Raw genomic sequence first — 18,741 nt, 5'->3', positions numbered from 1 at the left:
GACAGAAACCTTCCGCCGCGGCACTATAGTCCCGCTAAAGAAGTTTCAAAGGATGCTCGGTCTCATGGCAGCAGCATCCACAGTTCTCCAGCTGGGTCTGCTTCGCATGCGCCCACTGCAGTTCTGGCTACAAGCGCAAGTACCGCGTCGAGCATGGACTTCAGGTCTCTTTCGTCTCAAGGTCGATCAGGAATGCGTCTCAGCACTGATACCCTGGAGAGCGACCGACTGGTACCAGTCAGGTGTAAGCCTGGGGACTTCCTCGAGTGTGAAGGTGGTGTCCACGGACGCCTCCACCTCGGGATGGGGAGCACTGCTCGAGGGCAGACCGTTTTTCGGCCAGTGGTCAGAACGGGAAAAGCTTCTGCACATAAACTGCCTGGAAATGATGGCAGTCGACAACGCGCTGAGGCGCTTTCGTCCCCAAATAGCAGGACACCACGTCTTGGTCCGCTCGGACAACATGTCAGTGGTAGCCTACATAAATCGCCAGGGAGGCATCACATCCCGAAACCTATACAGGTTAGCGAAACGCCTCCTGGTATGGGCTCAGCACAATTTGCGCTCGCTCAGAGCAGCGCATGTGCCTGGCCACCTGAATGTGGGACCAGACAGACTGTCCAGGAACAATGTTCCAGCAGGAGAATGGTCACTGCATCCGCAGACAGTCCAACTGCTGTGGCAGACATTCGGCAGAGCAAAGATAGACCTGTTTGCGTCTCAAGAAAACGCTCACTGCCCGGAATTTTTCTCAAAGAGCAGGGATGCGCTGGCCCACGTCTGGCCCCGCTGCCCGCTCTATGCCTTTCCCCCCATCACGCTCCTACCTCAGGTATTAGAGCGGATCAGGGAAAGCAGATGCTCAGTGTTACTGGTTGCTCCGTTCTGGAAGAACCAGGCTTGGTTCCCAGTTCTTATGCAGCTGACGAGCACTGCCCCATGGCCAATACCAGTGAGGAGGGACCTCCTCTCTCAAGCCAGGGGCTCGATCTGGCATCCTCGCCCGGAGCTTTGGTCCCTACATGCGTGGGCCATCAACGGGTACCCTCTGATATCCCAGAGGGAGTGTTAAACACGATCATGCAGGCTAGAGCTCCCTCTACGAGACGGCTCTATTCCTCAAAATGGTCAGTGTTCTCCAGCTGGTGCACAGCACGCGGCTTTTCACCCCTGGACTGTGGAGTGACGGAGGTTCTCTCCTTCCTACAAGAGCTACTGGATGAAGGCAGAGCCCCATCCACGCTCAAAGTCTATGTGGCGGCTATAGCAGCGTTTTCCAAACCAACGCTTGGTCAGTCACTAGGAAGGAACGATCTGGTCATTCGGTTCCTTAGAGGAGCTAAGAGGTTAAATCCTCCCAGACCTCCCTCAGTCCCCATATGGGACCTTTCTACGGTCTTGGAGGCCATGAAGGGTGCCCCATTTGAGCCTATCCAGTCAGTAGATATCAAACACTTGTCTTTCAAAACGGTGTTTCTTCTGGCTCTCGCTTCAGTGAAGCGCATAGGGGACTTACAAGCGCTCTCAGTGAGCGCGACGTGTATGGAGTTTGGGCCAAATGACTCGAAAGTCATACTCAAACCAAGGCACGGGTACGTCCCTAAATCCCTCAATACACCGTTCAGGGCCCAGGTAATTTCCCTGTCTGCCCTGCCGGTCTCTAACGAGGAGAAGGACGCCAGCTTCCTTTGCCCAGTCAGGGCGCTAAGGGCTTATGTGTCCCGCACGTCTGTTTTCAGACAGACGGAGCAGCTCTTTGTTTCACTCTACGGACGTTCTAAGGGACTCGCCGTTTCGAAACAGAGCCTATCCAGATGGATAGTCGATGCTATAGCGCTGGCTTACACCTCTAAGGGCTTGCAGTGCCCATTGGGTGTCAGAGCGCACTCCACGAGAGGCGTGGCCTCGTCGTGGGCTTGGTCTAGTGGGATTGCCTTGCAAGATATCTGTATGGCGGCAGGCTGGGCCTCCCCGTCTACATTTATAAGGTTTTATAACCTAGAGGTTCCCGCTCTGCAAGCTAAGCTGCTTTCAGTCTAAAAATCGGTACTGTCTGCCCCGAGTACGTCCGGCCCAGAATACCAAAATAGCGCGAGCAACGCTCGTTTAGATCGCGCAGCTCTATGGGCAATGTGTAAGACCCACTATATTCATCAGTCCAGGCCGGGGTCGCCCTGACTGAGTAAATACCATCACTATAACTGTTCTTATAGGATGCTGCATTACAGGAATGATGCTATTCTAGCCACTCTTCCTGGGCTCTCTGTGAGTCACTTATGATCATGTACTACATGAGCCCGGGCACCTGCCCTTGGGACTTTGGTGCTGGATCATAGCATGCACGGCGTTTTACACTGTTTCCCCTAGCGTAAGATATTACGCAGTACGAGAGTACCTCTCGTAAGAGAACGTACTCGGTTACTAACGTAACCTCGGTTCTCTCTAGAGAGGAAACGAGTACTGCGTATCTTGCCGTGCCTGCGCACGCTCCGGTTCGCTCCGGCGATGAAAAACCGGTAAGCTAGCCTTTCGATGCTATATTTATAGCCCCAGGCCACGCCCGTTTCGGCGGGACGTGACGTATGGGGCGCGAAGCGCCCCCATTGGTGATGACGTCACGATAGGGCCTTATCGATAGGCTGCTGCAGTTGCCGCAGGGCAGCCAATAGGCGCGCGAGCTGTCTCGCCTATGTCTGCATGCTGCCGCAACGCGTTTTACATTATTTCAAAATTAAGGATAATTTTTTGGCTTCAGTATCTCGCGGAAAAGAGATTTCCCCTAGCGTAAGATATTACGCAGTACTCGTTTCCTCTCTAGAGAGAACCGAGGTTACGTTAGTAACCGAGTACGGTTTGGTGAAAAACAATCTGAAATGTTATTTATTGCATGTATTTTTCTGCTTATCAAAGTCACCATCAAATCAAACTGGTCAATTCTTATTTTTGATGGAACATTGCAGTATTTATTAGCCTACATGACTTACCTGTGCACATCATTATTTAATTTTTCTTAAATACCAATGAAGTGCATTTACAGTCCATCACTTACTACTATGACCATTAAGATGTTGCCTTAAGGCAGCTGCTTGTGTCAGTAGACAGCATGGTACCAGTGTTATTTTATATAATTGAGATACTATTATAGTTATATATATATGTGTGTGTGTATATATATATATATATATATATATATATATATATATATATATATTTAACATTTATTTTATTTCAAGTAACAAAAATGTTTTTTTGTTATTTTATATAGTTTTAGATTTGGTTAATTAATTATAATAACCCTCATTGGAACAGAACTTGTATGCCTGAATGCAAGATTAAGTCAGTGCTTGGCAAAGCATGTGTATGGTGTTTTTTCATGGTTGGGTAGTGTTGGTACATTGGCGCTCAGACTGGTAAAGCCCCAATAAGGAGCTATCAAAAACGACCCTGACAATACTCCCCAAACATTAATCTTTCAACACTGACTTGTATAAATACAAGATTTGGTTAGCAGAGTTGGCATATAAAGCCTTGTTTATTGCCTGGGAACATAATTATTGTGGGGGAGGACAGTGCTTGATGTAAAAATATTGTGTTTGGTATTTATATCTTTGTCTTTGAGTTTTTTGTTCTTGGTTAAGTTTTTTTATGCAATATCTGACAGGGGCCATATACATGGCAGGTCTGTTTCATTTACAGACCTTGATTCAATTATTTTACCTTTGGTCTACTCAATCTGATTTTATCTGACTACTGGAGAATTCATATGCAAAAAGCTATCCACATGAAGTGACTCAATCTGACGAGAAAACAGCGACAGTGTGAAATGACAAAAAGAAGAAATGCGGAACAAAACAATGAGAGGAAATTTTTCAGTCAGTCAAGTCGTAAACATTTCCCAGCCCTGTCTTCTTGCATTAGATATGACTAAGAAGGAAAAACAGACCTAAATCAAATAGTTCCCAGCTGATATGGGAGGTCTGCTGTGCCAAAATAATTTAAGGGTACAAAGAGAACGTACTAGATCATTTTATGAAATGCTGGTGACCACAAGCAAGAAACCAGCATGAAAAACATACCTTATGCTGACGACCAGCAATGATGGATTTGTCTGCAGGCTTCTCCAGTTTTCAGTGTCACGTGATCCTTCTGATATCATTCTAATATGCTGATTTGGTGTTCAAGAAACATTTATTATTATTATCTATGCTGAAAACAGTTGTGCTGCTTAATATTTTTGTGGAAACCACGATACGTTGTGGTTCCTTGATGAATAGAAAGTTAAAAAGGCATCCTTGCTGGATAAAAGTATTAAAGTGCCCCTATTATGCTATTTTAAAGATTCCTAAGTTTTGGATGTCTCATACAATAGGTACTTTACATGCATCCAAGGTCAAAAAACACTTACGTTTTCTCATAACATACATTGCAGCATCATCTCTTTTCTCACAGTGTCTGAAACAGTTTGATCTAGAATCTGGTCTCTAAACGCCTCCTTTCCAAAAACTTACCACTTACTACCACTTACCACTTACACCGCGTGTCAAAAAAGAAACACCCATTACCTTATTTGAATTTCAGCTTTAGAGGTTTCATAAAAACTTGTAGGCTATACACAGTGATACAAACAGTAACGATGACCGTTTACAGTATTAATTCCAGCCAGAACCCTCATACTTTGGAAGTGTATGCAAAGTGGATTTGCTTTCGCAGCATCTTCTTGACATGTTGACAACACAAACTAAACTCTTGCAGGCTTCAGCTACAACTGCAGTGTTTGAGGGCGGGTCAAAGGAGATGTCATTCGAGGGCAGCCAGTGAAGACTATAGGCTGGCATTATGCAAATGTTTTATAAACCTGCAGGAAGTTAGACTGGAGAGATTGACGACTCGTTTCGGGCATTTATTTTCCCAAACTTTGAATGTTAATGTATGCATTGAATACCTAGAAGACCTGCTACATTTGCTAAATTACTTTTGCAAATATATTTACAGTATGCTTGTACAGAGGACTAAATACTGTACTTTCCCACAATGCAACATGTAACAAATAAACCATAAGTTATCAACCACGATTTTTAACTCTTTCTTAACTCAGATTGGACTGCTGAAAAATGAATACAGCACAATCTAATTAAAATGCGATGATAATGCAATATGTGCTTTTTAAAACTTTTATCATTGAATACTGTTCCACACTGTTTTTTGTTTAGAAAATACAGTGTAGTGTGCAGTAGACAATGATCTGTTTCAATTTCAATACTGATTGAGTCAACATTTAAACTGGATTTTCACCAGGACGTTGCCATTAGGGAAATTACATCAGAATAGCATCCAGCCCTGAATGCATTTGACTGGGCTTTGATTCTGATTGCCTGTTGATTAGTGAAATGAGGTGTGGAGATTTCTCTTAATTAATTTGTCACCCAGTTATTATGATCAATGATCCCAGGATGACACAATGCGTTGAAGACTGAATATAGTATTTACCACTAACAAGCCAAATGGCCTGAAAATCCACACACACAAAAAATGGCTCTGTTCCAAACCCTAGTATGATGCCTTGCCTAAAGCCGCAAAGGAGTCAGACTGTCAGACTAAGGTGTATGATATTATCATGGTATCTATATATTAAATAAATGCTATGAAGGATCCAGTATTAATTCAATGTGTATTTATGTCTTAAAAAATGTGTGCTCAGTGTGATGCAAGTAGGAAGGTTAATATTTTAATCCATTGCTCTCTATGGAAAATAGTCTGATCAATCACTTTTACTACAAGTTTTGCAACTAAACAGACACGAGCAAGTCATGTCGTTAGAAAAGAAACTATAACTCTTCACTAGAAAAGAAAAGAAAGAAAGTTAAACAAAAAGGTGAAGTGAAGGAGGCAGAAGCTATGAGGCAAAGTGCATAACTGAATTCTTTTCTAAGAAATGAGTGTATTAAATCTTGGAAAAGAGCTGCTGTTTCTGAGAGTTAGAAAGAGATGGTCACTGTTCATCCTCAATGCAAACTAGCTCATAGATTGCTAGAAAAGAGTCCACACTTCAACTATACTCATAGTGCATGAGTGGAGCTATAGAGCTATTGCGTATGTTCTTATGTTCTTCAATTCCATTTGCATAGAGAAGACATGTCTGTTATTGGGCCAGTTATAGAGGATAATGACTTACTGGTGCTTCCCAGTGCATCATAAATGAAGAGCTGTGTGTTGTCCTGTTTGGTAATCTTTTCATCCGAAATAACGAGCCCTCACATCTGTCAGTGTTATTTAAGCCCCACCTGTTGTGAATCCATCACTGCAGCACTGATGCTGCACACCTGAGACACAAGTGCTTTTTTTATTGTTGTGGTATGCGATTAGGTTTTATGACATCTTTGAGTTTGGACATAAATCGTTCTGGTTCATTCGAGTATCTAAGTTAATTTTCAAGCGGCCATAGCAACAGATACAGCACTTAATCTTCTGTCACCAGGAGTTCCTCCATAATCAATCATTTATGAAATTACTGCACTATAACAGAGGCTTCCAAAGGCTTCAACCGTTGATAGAAAGTCACAATGAGAGCAGGAGAAAGAGATACTTTTACTATCTCTGCAGTATGTAGTAGCCTATGTGTACTGTGCTGATCATGTATTATATTTGCCAAAAAGTGTAGCATATACTGTAAAAGTATGCTGCATGACATACATATTCCACACTTCAATGCAGTGAACTTCTGTGGGGCAAGCAGGGTGGGGCCCGAGAGCTGTGGGAACAGAATCCTTTTTCTGTGTGCCACACCGGTCTCGAGTCTCACGGAATGAGATCCGTGAGGATAAAAGGAGGAGTGATGACGGTGCAAGATGAGAGAGGACCAGGCCTGGACAATTTATTTTGTGGTTTATGTTTTATTATGTTTATATGCGGCAGTTCTCCGTGAGGGGCTGCCGCTTTACTTTCATTTTGTGATTGTTTATTTTATGATTAGAGTTTTGTTGATCATACGCTGGTTCCCGCCTCCTTCCCCGAACCTGTTTCCAAATGCAAGTATTTTTCACTCATTGTTTAGTCGAACTGCCAAAAGTTTGTCTGTCTGTCTGTCTGTCTAGATAGATAGATAGCCAGATATATATATATATATATATATAGCCTGTCTTTCTGCCTGTTTGTCTACAGTGGATAGATAGACAGACAGACAGACAGACACACATTTGCATAGATGCACATTTTCCAGTGCAGTAATATTCCATTCCGAACATGTCAGTCTTTGTCTCACGTGTTTTCAAAGGTACTATTGTAATTAACACCTCACCTCACTTCCTCATTAAGCCCACCATTAGGAGTAAGTCTGTGGGTAATTGCCGTGACGATCTTACCTCTCTTTGGCATTTAGGAGTGTGATTCATATGCACATATTCTGCACTTCAACAACTGAGACGGACTCAAATGTTACCTGCTATCCCGTACCTCTTGCACTGCGTTAGAGGGTATATACCTTAAAATATTCTGTGGAAAGGTGAATAAAAGCAGGGAGCATTTTGTTAACTTGGATGTTAAAATACTTAACTCAAAATAAGAGCATCTGAGCATCTCGGAAAAAATCTGGTTCAATTAATGATGTGAGTTTGGAGCGAGAGTCTCTTATGTACTTACAGAGACTTTTTAAAATGCAACTGCAGATTACCTGTCAAAAAAATATCAAACCTTGACGCATTAAGCCTTGGAACATGTAGTTCTTGGTAAAATTATTGTGACAGATGTTCATTGCACAACATGATTTACCCTAGTACATGTTCTTGAAACAACATCTTTTGTTGGTCCTGAAACTATTTTCATATAGCCCTAACCTTATCACTGAAGTAGAGGGAAATGATAGGCTGATATGAATGTTGTTAAATACCCCAAGATTAATGCAGCCTGCAAATCCTCCTGGGATTCTCCTACTTGGCAGTTGAGAAGTTGCAATTATGAAGTGATGTAGTGATTTTGGTTGAGAAAAAAAATTACGTGTTGGGCAATTTCATGTATTTCTCTTGTTTTTCACTTACTGACAAAGAACAAGCTATTTTAGTGATTGTGCAACATAATGAAGAGCAAATTATGTAGGGGGGAAATTATGTATTTTCAAAATCTTACAAAATGACACTCCCAACCAAGCATAAATGTTGTGTAAATGTTTGTGTCTTGTGTCCTTTTAGGCAAACTAATGATGCTGCATCTTGATTATTAATATACTATTTACCATAATATATAACTACAAAATTTATAAAAACATAATTAATTAGTTGTCATTTATTTAAATGTGAAAATAAATGTTATTAATAAAAAATGATTGAAAACACATTTTTAATCATATATTAACTTAAAACTCTTTTGGGAAGGTCCACTTTACATGTACATTACTATGAATTTACTCATCATATATACTTTATATACAAAAGTTTCATGAATAATGCCCTAGGTGTGTAATTTATGCTTTATCTCCATATTGAATCATTCTCTCAGGTGCTTTTGCATTTGCAGTACAAACCAAAGCTCATTTGCCACACAAGTGCATTCCATTCAACTGAGTTTTTCTATCTTGTGTTTGCAGTGGTTTATGTCTGCTGCAAGTGGGAGATATTTCGCAAGCTGATGGTGGAGTTCTGGAGACGGGGTCATCCTCAGGAGGAGTATGCGTTCTTCTTCATCGATCTGTTTGGACACAGTCTGCAAAGCCACCCTGCTAAACCATGGGCACATGGAGATGCTGATGACAATGCAGCCAGGGAGGCATTTAAAGTGAGTTTGATGTAAATGTGCTGATGTGAATAGTAATAATACACAGACAGGGCCCAGAGGGGGCCCGGATACATTTCAGATGTGGTTAACCTGTGACAGGCCACATGACAAATAAAAGTGAAAAAAACATAAATGTTTTATATTATATTTTATTTTATTATTATGTTTTAAGATATATATTTTACATGCATTTTCATCTAATTGAAATAGGAAATGTCAAACCATGAAAATGCGACACTCCCCACAGATTTCAAAAGGGAAATGCATAGGCATATTCACTGTGAACACATAATTGTGCAGGTCTTTGTTGATGTGTGATTAGGAGCCAGCTGCAGCTATGTTTCCTGTTTTCAGATAGGATCAGACAGAGAGACACGCGCAGAGAAATATGACTGGATTTTTGAAATATGCGGAAATATGACAGCCCTGGATGTGCTAGTGAAGGCTGTTGCATGGCTTCATGTCTTCATGTGGCTCACTGCCAACATGACACCCCCTACTGTGCCTGAAAATTAATTGTCTAAATGTTTATTTAGGCTGAAATGAAATGTTGCATATTTTTTGGAATCCTTTTTTTTTTTTTTTTTTTTTTTTTTTGTAGTTTGAGTTAATGTCACTGATGGGATCTATTGGAAATGTGTGCATGGTTCTATAAAAAGCTCATTTTAAAATGCAGAGTTGATTACATAAAATTTGATATCTATGAAAATGAAGGTTTAATTGGATCTCACTGGGGTTTCGCTTGATTCAGAGCCAATTTATTCAGTTCTACCAGAAAGACTCGGGAGATAGAATGATGTAACAAAGCATTAACCCTCTGGGGTCTGAGATGTTTTCTGGGCCCTGGAGGTGTTCTGACATGCACTGACATTTGTGTTTATTTCTGTTACTTGTGACATTTTCATGGCTAAAGTCTGATTACACTGTATGCAGCACAAACTCTGCTACAATAATATGTCAGCAGCATGTATGTAAAAGTTTGTAGTTTTGAGATAATGACATTTCTGTGTGGTTTGTGAAAAAACAAACAAAATTTTTTTTCACTGAAATAAGGTCATGATGAAACCCATATTGCTGATTTCTTCAGAAGACTTTTGAAAATTGTATCACGTAGCGTAGAATATTTGCTCCAAAACTATGTGAAAATCATCCTGCCTACTCATTCAGATAAAACAATATATTGATTTAAAATTTGTTAGACATGTTTTGTGTAAGAAAGCTGTATGCGAGGAGGCGTGCATCATCATGAATATTGATGTTTCACACCTGATAAAGACAAAGACCCCCCCCCCATAATGGCCCTATCAGGTGCTATCATGCCCTATCATTATGAGGAACCTTGCTAGGGTTGTGTCGATAGACGATAGTATCGACGATAGTCAGAGATATCGCTGCTGGCAGATGCCTTTGACGATATCAATACGATAATTAGCTTGTTTTCCCATTAATGTATTAAATCATTATTATTATTATGAAGCTAGTATTGTTATTAAATTAATTAGGAACTACAATTAATTTGCCTTGCCTAAATTCATAACGACATCACCACACTTGCGACATCACCGACGCGCGTATGATATCCATTCACAAATTGTCAAGAGTGCTTGTTTTAACAGACGCATCATTCTTATACAGAGCCAAGATGAAGACGGCATCGTTGTTCATCAGTGTTTTGTTTCCATAGCACATTAACAAAACATTTAATGACACTAATAACATTAAAAACAATACAATTACAAAATATTAATGATAATAATGATATCACTAAAATTATATAGGCCTAATAACAGTCTTTAGTTCACGAACGCAGCACAACTCTGCCATCTGTGAAAATCAAAAGCAACTTCAAACACTTGTTTAACAAGTAATATTCTTCTAATTGTTTCACTGTCAATAATGTAAGTCCACAAGAGAAATATTAAGCCAGTAAATTAAGATAGTTGCTATACCATTAAATCCACCGTCGTCTCTGAGAGAACGCGCCGTTAATGCAGTGAAAGCTCAGTCCGTTTCTGCTTTCACTTTCAGGGAATGAGCGCGTTTACATGCACGTGATTAACTTGATTATGCTGAATAAACTGACAATGCATGTCATGTAAACACATTAACCCGTTTTCCTTTATCGGAGTCAAGTCATAAGTTTAAGTATAAACCGATCGACTTTTAGATTTTTGCCTTTGATTTCTCCCGGCATTTAAAACACAACTCGCGTTCTTTGGGCTTGTTGAAGTGCAATATGTGAAGTGCATACAGACAGAGAGAGCACTGGCAGGAGGACATATATCACAAACCTAAGAAATTATTAAAACGTGTTCCCATCTCGTGCAGAAGTACAGTCAAAATGCTGCATCTGTAACGGCATGAGAGGATAATGTGTGTCCGTAAATTTCCCGCTGACATGTTGAAATACTCTAGGATCTTTTTTTACCTCACTATACCGGGAAATAACCTGATTTAGCCTATTAATTAACACTCCACCTTTGCTAGCAAAATAGAAAACAATTCTCATATATAAAAAACGAACTAATAAAACAAGCAAATTAACGAGTAAATAAGCAAGTTAATAATCAAATAAGTAAGCCCCGCCCCCCTCACGATAATATCGTGTATCGCCGATCTCAAAGGCTGACGATAGGACGATATGAAAATAGTGCATATCGCCCAACACTAAACCTTGCACAAAGAATGAGGACAGATTTAAAAAAGAATGGCTTTTTGATTGTTTGGATTTATTTACAACACAACATAATCCAAATTACACAACAAATGAGAAAAAAAGCACATTATTGAACACACTGATCTAAAGACAGAGACTTGAACAGTCACACACCTTTGTGCCATTCCTGAAACATAGTACATACCTGTCATTTCCAAGGTGTTTGATTTTTCACTTTACCATGTCCATGTACAGAGACTCATGTGAATGTTGAAGTCAGCGGGACTCATCAGTGGGGCATCTGGTCCCTGTAAAAAAAAAAAAAAAAAAACCTGTGACCATGCTGATATCAAGAGAAACTATAGGGCTGCATGATTTTGGGAATACATTTTAGATTTTTCTGGTTAAAATTGCGATTTAAAATTCACAAAATACACACACATATATATATATATATATATATATAATGAACACCAGGTTTGTTGTGCCTTGTAGGCATATATGCTACGTGCAGTACTGCTTAAAATAATAACAATAGCCTATAGCAGGCGGCCTATAAATCGTTAAAAAGGAACACTTCAGTAACACTACACTAGAGAAAAATATATTGATTATCATACTGTATGTTACTCCAAATGTTTCAATTTCGTTAGGATGTTATGAAATGAGATTGGCGTAAAAACATGAAGCCTAATGGTGGTGGTGGGGAGGGTGGAGGTAATTGTTTGCGTCAGCGTCTGCGAACTCAAACATGTGTAAGTACCGATCTTTTATACAGCAAGTATTAGAATATGATTGGATAGATGTGAAGGTAATAAGTGACGTAGTAATTGAGTCTTCCTGGCAGAATTTATGCTAAAGCTTTCATTTTCAGAAATGCACATATAAAATTATTTTAGATTTTCGACTTGCTTATCCTGAATTACTTTATTCGACCCGCTCCGAGCGGGATTCAAACCGTGGTCTCCGGCGTGGGAGGTGGGCACTCTAATAAGGACGATAAAGACCCATGCCGGAGATCACTGTTTAAATCCTGCATTTGGTGCCGTGACCCGGATTCGAACCGGGGTTGCTGCAGTTGAGGTGGCCCTGCCCCACAATATAAGTTTTCCCACTTTATGCATACATTTTACAGAAATATTTAAACTCAGTTACATCTGCAAGACCATATTCTACATCACTTAATCCTACCCAATACCTAAACTTAACAACTACCTTACTATTAATATGCTGTAATTAGGAGTTTATTGAGGCGAAAAACGTAGTTAATATTCAGTGAGAATTGGACCCTAATCTAAAGTGTGACCGACATGAATGATACTTCAATTCATGCAGCTTGAAAAAGAGAAGTGCGTTTTTACTTTTATGTGCAATCAAAGTAAAGAGTTTTATCTGGTGGGCGATAATATGTGCGAAAAATCCTGAAAAATGTATCTGCTCCAAAACTGGCTTTAAACTGAATAGGAATGTGTTGTGTTTGACAGAACTTAATGTTTTTTTTTTTCACTCTAAGGAACTGCATTATAATGAGTTCTCACACAGACTCAGCGAGGGTCTATTTACATTCGTTGGTATTAACTAACAGCTGTGGTGAGCTGACATTTACTTATCCGCAGAAAGGAATCATTCTATTATGCTCATGATACAGCTAACAGTTGGTACAAAAATTATTTCATCAACTGTTTACATCGGAGGTGATTGTCCTGTTTGGACATTTATGTAATAATAGCTAAATACTGCAGTGCAAAGAAAAACTTGCTCATCAAGCAGTTGGTCAAAGCCATGACAAAGTGTTAAATCGTAATTTTGTTATCTCCACAGACTGACACTGTAGTCTGTTGAGACTGACTCTAGCTTTAAAGTCAAAAGTGAAATCTAGTTAAAGTGAAATCATAATCGAAAATTCTTATTTTTATGGAGTATTGCATTTTTCATTATAAATGATTTATCCATTATCTAATTTGAGAAGCCATTTCACTTATATACGACAATGCAGAAGATTTTCACAACTTCCATTTCCCGCTGACTTGTCTAACAAACTAGACCAGTGTTTGCAACCTTTTTGTCTGATTTACCCCCACAGTTTCATTAATAAAGGGGTCATGAGAAATCAAATTTGCCTTGATCTTTTGACATATAAGAGGTCTTTGTACCATTAAAACATCCTGCAAGTTTCATAGCTTAAAATGTCCTCATTATAAACAAAGCATTTATTTAATTAAGCTCCAAAAACGGCTCATTTGGAAGTTGTGAGATCTGTGACGTCACATGGTCACACGTCATTTGCCTAAGTGTTGCGTCGCGTCAAAAGCAAATAGAACTTATTATAATCACTGACAATGTGTGCACTGGATTCAGTATACAGATGCGTGTTCAGTTTCTTACATACTCCACACACTTGAGTCTGCCGACAAGAGGACAAATGGTAGAGTAAATGGATACATAAAGGAACATTTGCTTTCACGTATCCTGTTTAAATGGATAATTTGCTCATTTCTGCAGAGACCTCTGGGGCCGGTTGCATAAACCGCTAAGACTAGTCTTATGAGTCAGTTATATAAAAACATAGATTGGTCTAATTTGATAACGAAAAGTAAGACTGACTTCCCCTTGACTAACTGCTAGTGGGTCATACTTGATCTTAAGAGACTGTCTTAACAATCGGCTATGTTTTTGCAACTGACACCAGAAGGATACCAACGTCAGGAATAAGTAGATGGTTTATTTAATGGCTTCATGGATGGATCGAGTCGGAGGAATATATGTTACCTCAAGGAACATATTAAAATAACAAATGAATCCATGTCATGAACCCTTTAAAAGTACCCCTTCACTGACAACATGTGAAATATGTACCCTTTTATATATATTTACACACTGAGCCCAGATTCTAAGAATATTTGTGTATATTTTAATGATAGATACATATATCAATAAGTATGAAATATCCCCCATGAGTGAAACACATAATTTTTTACAGTTGTTTATGAGAAGACCATCTGAGGACTTCTGCTACATGTCAGTTGCAAAACACCTATTAAATATGTAAGATTAAGTCCACATGGGGACATTTGTTATATAATTTATTGCAGAGTCCAGTGTTGGAATTTTCCAGGTGTTTTGATATGATTCAAGAAATATTAAAACAGCTAATATAAAAACTATTTTATAAGAACTATAAAGCCTCCTCAGTCTGCTTCCCGCCGAGAGCACCCTCCTGCTCGGCCCACGCAGCAGCCTTCACCTGGGCCGAAGCAAGGAGGAGGTTGCGGGAAGGCGCCACAACCCGTCTCCGCCCCTAACCCTTTACAGGCTTCCATTCGAGATGTTGACAGCCAAACGCATTTTCAAAATGCGTTCTTCTGTTGGATTGGTTTGCAGCGATCAACCTGAAGGACACGTACTTTCATGTCTCCATTCTTCCTCGACACAGACCGGTACTCCCATTCGGCTTAGCCCTGTCTCCTTGCATCTTCACGAAGGTCGCTGAGGCAGCCCTTGTGCCTCTCAGGCAACACAGGGTTCACATCCTGAACTATCTCGACGACTAGCGGATTTAAGCACACTCTCGAGACCAGGTTTGCGAACACAGGGACCTGGTGCTCCGGCACCTCGCCCGTCTGGGCCTTCGGCTCAACTGGGAAAAGAGCAAACTCTCCCCCGTGCAGAGGATCTCTTTTCTCGGTATGGAAATCGACTCGGTCACCATGTACGCGACGCAGCTTATGAGCGCGCGCAGTCACATTGAGGGCAAGAGTGCGGTCCCACTGAAGTTATTTCAGAGGCTCCTGGGGCATATGGCATCCGCAGCGGCAGTCATGCCGCTCAAGACTGCTTCATATGAGACCGCTTCAGCACTGGCTTCGCGATTGAGTCCCGAGATGGGCATGGCGACAGGGTACGTTCCGGGTGCTAGTCACTCGGGCCTGCCGTCAAACCTTCACTCCGTGGTCGAACCTTAGACCGAGTTTCCATGCATGTTGTTGTGTCAACAGATGCCTCCACCACAGGTTGGGGTGCCATATGCAATGGGCATGCTGCCGTGGGCTCCTAGACAAGACCCCAGTGCCTATGGCATGTCAATTGCCTCGAGTTGCTGGCCATACGTTTAGCTCTGCACCGTTTTCGGACGTTGCTGGAGGGCAAGCACGTACTGGTCCGTTCAGACAACATGGTGACAGTAGCGTATATCAACCATCAGGGTGGTCTGCACTCCCGCCGTATGTCGCAACTCGCACGCCATCACCTCTTATGGAGTCAGAAGCATCTCCTGTACAAGATCAGGGAGGACGAGGAGCAGGTCCTTTTGGTTGCGCCTCATTGGCTCACTCGGACTTTGTTCTCCGAACTGGTGCTCCTCGTGACAGCCCCTCCCTGACCAATCCCTCTGATGAAGGGATTTCTCAGAGACGGAGCACCCTTTGGCGGAAGATTTGAGTACCCTACCACCTTAGGTGGTGGCTACCATCACTTCAGCTAGAGCCTTGTCCACGAGATACTCCTACGCTCTTAAGTGGAACCTCTTCGTCATACCTGTCAACATTTGGGCAGCAAAATACGGGAGACCGGGGGGGGGGGGGGGCAGAGGCAGGCTAAATACACATTAATTGCGCAGATATTAACATAAATAAATACATAATATTCAATAAAAGTAAACATAAATAAGACTTATTTTTATCAATTGCAAAAATTAACTAAATTAATATCAAATTGTTTTCTGATTAATCACGATTAATCACCATTAAAACAACTTACGTTTTTAATATATTTTATAATGTAACAATTTCACAGTTAATCTCCCAATTAATGTAGAAACAACATAAAGACAGTAGGTGTTTCTCAATGTCAAGGATACTTCCTTGACATTGAGAAACGGCTAGTATATTTTAAATATTTGTCTAACAGGAAATATACAGAAATGTAATATAGTTATCAAACAGTTTGCACTGCATACATTTTAAATTATATGATTAATCCTTATTAAAGTTACAAAAGTTCTTTAGTCAAGAGCAGCAAGTGTTTTTCTCTGTTACGTTTGTTTTTTTGATTAACTTTACTGACAGAAAGCTTTATTGGCTGCTGTCCCTTTAAAACCAGCCGCGGATCTCACACATCTCATTCTCTCACAACTCTTTGCCTTCATTTAAGTCTTTATTTCACTAATTTAAGACTGCACAGTCTGCTCTTATGAGCATACTCGACAAAACGGACATTTAGGCATAATTGCGTGTGTTAGTGTTCGTTCAACTTCAAGCCAAAAGAGAACTCGGTCAATTTGTCTTGGCTTGAATGGTTTAAAATCATTTGTATTCTCAAAAGCGCATCATATAATGTAACGCCAGCCAAAGGATGACAGAAAAAACGGATGCTGCGTTAATTGCGTTAAATATTTACCACTTGATTATTCATATTACGAGGTTTGGGACATACAAATTACGGGAATTTCACGGGAGAAATAACAAAACGGGAGGGGGTCTGGAGATGGGTGTGAAATACGGGAGAATCCCGGGAAAAACGGGAGTGTTGACAGGTATGCTCTTTGTCACCTGGTGTTCTTCTCACCGAGAAGATCCCAGAAAATGCCCGATCAGGTCTGTGCTCTCCTTCCTCCAAGAAGGGTTGGAACGAAGGCTGTCTCCTTGCACCCTGAAGGTTTATGTGGCTGCAATCTCTGCGCACCACAACCGGTAGGACAGCATGACCTGGTCAACAGGTTCCTTAGAGGGGCCAGGAGGTTAAATCCTCCCCGCCCCCCTCATATGCCCTCTTGGGACCTCGCAGTGGTTCTATCTGCACTGCAGAGAGCTCCCTTCGAGCCATTGCACTCAGTTGAGCTTAAGTACCTCTCTATGAAGACGGCGCTCCTGGTTGCTTTGGCCTCCATCAAGAGGGTAGGGGACCTGCAGGCATTTTCCGTTGACGAAGCGTGCCTGGAATTCAGGCCGGCTAACTCTCACGTGATCTTGAGACCCTGGCCTGGATATGTGCCCAAGGTTCCCACGACTCCTTTCAGGGATCAGGTGGTGAAACTACAAGCGCTGCCCTTGGAGGAGGCAGACCCAGCCTTGGCACTGCTCTGTCCAGTACGACAGAGCAGTGTCTGTAAGTCTTCGTGCTTACGTAGACAGAACGCGGTGTTTCAGGACCTCAGACCAGCTCTTTATCTGTTACGGTGGGAAGCTGAAGGGAAAGGCTCTCTCCAAGCAGAGGTTGTCTCACTAGATAGTGGATGCCATTGTCTTGGCTTACCAAGCGCAGGACCTGCCGTGCCCCCTAGGGGTGAGGGAACACTCCACTCGGAGCGTTGCTTCCTCCTGGGTGCTAGCGCATGGCGCCTCGCTAACAGACATCTGTAGAGCTTCATTCGCGAACACATTCGTGAGATTCTACAATCTTCGTGTAGAGCCAGTGTCCTCTCATGTACTCGCTCCCAGTGCTCAGTAATAGGACCTGCTCGGTGTCATCGCTTGCTGTGCCATTCCACTCCACTGTTGATGCCGTCACCAGAGTGCATGCCCCATTTGGTCAGCCCTCGTGATTGGCTAGGTGCCTCCATGTGCAAGGTTCCCGGTTAGGCAAACCCCACATGTGTATTTCCACTGTAAGTCTCCTCCGAGCACGTGTTTTCCCTCGGCAAGACCCCTCTTGCCATCTCGAGGTTGAAACATTCCACCCTGCGGAAACATTCCATACCTCTGAGTTCTCCATATGCATCCCGTACTCGGGTCATATGTGTATTCTAAGTCCTCCCTCTGGGTAGGCGCTGTTTCACATATTTCATCTGGGATATGCTACCCAGTGTACCCTGGTATTGTTGCGTTAGCCTGGCCTTTCACTCGTGCAAGCCTCATGACAAGGAGGTGGACACTGGACACTGGAAGACAGCCACATTGGCTAGATTAGATTGGGACCCCCATTCAGTCACTACGAGTTACGTAAGTGACTGACTGAAAGGGAACGTCTCAGTTACATATGTAACCCTCGTTCCCTGAATGAGGGAATGGAGACGTTACGTCCTTATGCCACTGCCGCTGTACCGCTGAAATGGCCGGGGCGCACAGTCTCGGCTCCTCAGCAGGTAACATAATGCAAGATTGCACTCGTGGCTCCTTTTATACCCACGCGGTGGGGCGGAGTTCGCGATGCAAATTCCGCAGACCCATGGTATTTTCATACCATTGGCTCGTTTTCTAATTCTCTAAGGTGATCGGGCTCTCTAGCGAAACCCCCATTTCGTCAGTCACTGACGTAACGTCTCCGTTCCCTCCTTCAGGGAACGAGGGTTACATACGTAACCGAGACGTTATCATCAACATCAGTTC

The 18,741-nt window shown here is 41.8% G+C and overlaps 1 protein-coding gene across 2 annotated transcripts in view; it reads left to right on the top strand.

Annotated features, from left to right (window-relative positions):
- Positions 1 to 18,741, top strand: part of npr1a (natriuretic peptide receptor 1a) — a 122,395-nt gene that overhangs the window by 28,855 nt on the left and 74,799 nt on the right. For both annotated transcript variants that reach the window (XM_082186098.1, XM_082186099.1), the window contains exon 3: positions 8,576 to 8,763. In XM_082186098.1, coding sequence (XP_082042224.1) covers positions 8,576 to 8,763 — 188 coding nt within the window. The remainder of the gene's footprint in view (positions 1 to 8,575; positions 8,764 to 18,741) is intronic.

This window comes from Leuciscus leuciscus (assembly GCF_965113295.1).
Source record: "Leuciscus leuciscus genome assembly, chromosome: 12".
NCBI lineage: Eukaryota > Metazoa > Chordata > Actinopteri > Cypriniformes > Leuciscidae > Leuciscus > Leuciscus leuciscus.
Note: the sequence above shows the minus strand (reverse complement) of the source record. Positions and strands in the feature narration are given on the sequence as shown.